Here is a 1984-nt window from a genome sequence, read left to right as displayed (position 1 = left end):
TTTTGGGAAAGAGGTGAAACCATGAGTCCCATACTGAGCTAATTAAAGATTTCATTTTACCAGATAGCTGTTATAATGTGTCCAAAGTAGACATAAGTAAGTGCAGATTTGTCTGGTGCAAAGGAATTGAGTTGTATTTTTTTTCACACTGGGAGGAGGATGCAAAATAAACTGTCAAAGAAAATAGAACATACATATCTCTTCTGTAATTACATGCAGCTTACAAAGACACACAAGTGGCTGAAAAGACCAACAAACAGACCTTCTACAAGGGACTGCTTAAGACAGTAGGAAGTTTTCCAGTGAAGTGTGACTTCCTACCCTTTACCCATAGCTTGAATTAGTGTATGTTTTCTCAGCACTATAGTTTTGAATTGCAGTCTTTAACATACAGTGAGAATTTTATTATCTCTGCTGACAATTGTCAATAGTACTTTATACTAACACCTATTTAATGGCCAATCTCGGGAGCAACTAAAATTATGTATAAGAACTGTTCCATCAAAAGAAGAAACAGGTTGGCCTTGGAACTGAAACAGTTAGATACTTTCTTATCAAGATAGTACTCTTTTAAGCAACCATAATACAGGCTGAGTTCATATGTGACAACGTCCTAATTCTTTACACATAAAACATGTTTACATGCCTTATTTTGAAAGTAGCCACAGGTGAAAAAATGGTCGAAATCGGATGAATGGGGTCTTTGCTAGCCAGAGTACGGAAATCAACACCAAAAGTAACGGTGAGAATGTCCAGGCTGCAAACTACAGTAAAAGGGACCATCCACACAGATCTGTGTAGCCAGTGTCCACCCTATTGTGGTGCAGGCTTGTCCAGTTGCTGCAGTGCTCTTGCTGAGGGAGTGAGCTGGTAATGCTCATCCGTTGTGAGGGACTTAACGGGCCTTCCATTCGTGACTGCGGTGTCTTGGCACAATGGTCCGTGTATGTGAAGGAGTACAAACGGTCGTCTACATGTACCTGGCTGCATAGTGTTGAAGGGTCTGTGGGAAATGATTTGTCACTTCTCGGTAGCCCCTCGGTCTTCTGACGAGGTTGGTATTTACAGTCCGGGTATTTGTCCCGATGTATGGCCCGGAGTCTCTGCGCCTCCTCGAAGAACGGCCGCTTTTCAGCTTCTGTAAGTAATTTCCACTGGTATCCCAGCCGCTTGCTGATCTCTGCGTTCTGCATTTTGGTATTCTCTAGAGCCACCTTTCGCCTTTGATCACGAGCCCATACAATGAAAGCGTTCATGGGTCGCTTGACGCGGTCCTTCATGCACTCTCTACTGTTTCCTCCAGTTTCATACAGATCTTTTGAGCTACGATTGTCTCTCTGAAGTAGCGAGGAGGCTTTCCTGAAGGAAAGGATATTTTGTTGCTGTACCGCTGAGCTGTAATTATCACCATTCAGTTTCCGCAAACATAGCAGAAAGCATATGATTGCATTGCTTTAAAATGGGGGAGGAAGCAGAATTTGAAGGTGAAAGTCTTCCAAAAATTACCTTACTATTCAAAGGTTGTTTCTATCATAGACTTTCTTGCTGTAACTTTTGTAGTGACATACTTATTTCTCCGCCCCCAGCAACATCTCCCCTCAAAGCTGTCTGGGCTGTCAGCCAAAGCCCAACCAGACTTACCCATTCTCAAGCAAACTGCTTAATAGGATATAGCCCTCTGCTTTCCGGTTCATATCTGATCTGACACACTGAAGGCTGTAAACCTTCCTTTAAAAATATGAAATAACTTTGTCGTTAATACTTTATTATCCCCTTAATCAAAGGGTGAAGTTGCAGCAGAAACACTAAGGAACTGTTTATCACTATGAATATATGTTGCGAATGTTATTGTAAACACAAACATTAAAGACAGCCTGATTCTATTGAACACACGTGATATTCCATCCATGCTAATAACCACCTCCTTGTTTCTTCACTTCTAACTGAAGTACAATTGAAAATTCTATGTAAGCTTTACAGTGGC

General features: G+C 41.5%; 1 protein-coding gene across 1 annotated transcript; it reads right to left on the bottom strand.

Annotated features, from left to right (window-relative positions):
* Window positions 1-724: 724 nt before the first annotated feature.
* On the bottom strand, window positions 725-1694 carry LOC116662514 (sex-determining region Y protein-like). Its single transcript, XM_032476209.1, is given in 3 exon segments — window positions 725-808; window positions 810-1452; window positions 1642-1694. Coding segments are annotated over 3 exon segments (780 nt in total).
* Between the last annotated feature and the right edge of the window lie 290 nt (window positions 1695-1984).

The sequence above is a fragment of the Camelus ferus genome, unplaced genomic scaffold, assembly GCF_009834535.1.
Source record: "Camelus ferus isolate YT-003-E unplaced genomic scaffold, BCGSAC_Cfer_1.0 contig2945, whole genome shotgun sequence".
In the NCBI taxonomy this organism is placed as follows: domain Eukaryota; kingdom Metazoa; phylum Chordata; class Mammalia; order Artiodactyla; family Camelidae; genus Camelus; species Camelus ferus.
The sequence above is the reverse complement of the archived record's forward strand: the minus strand, read 5'-3'. Positions and strand labels throughout refer to the sequence as shown.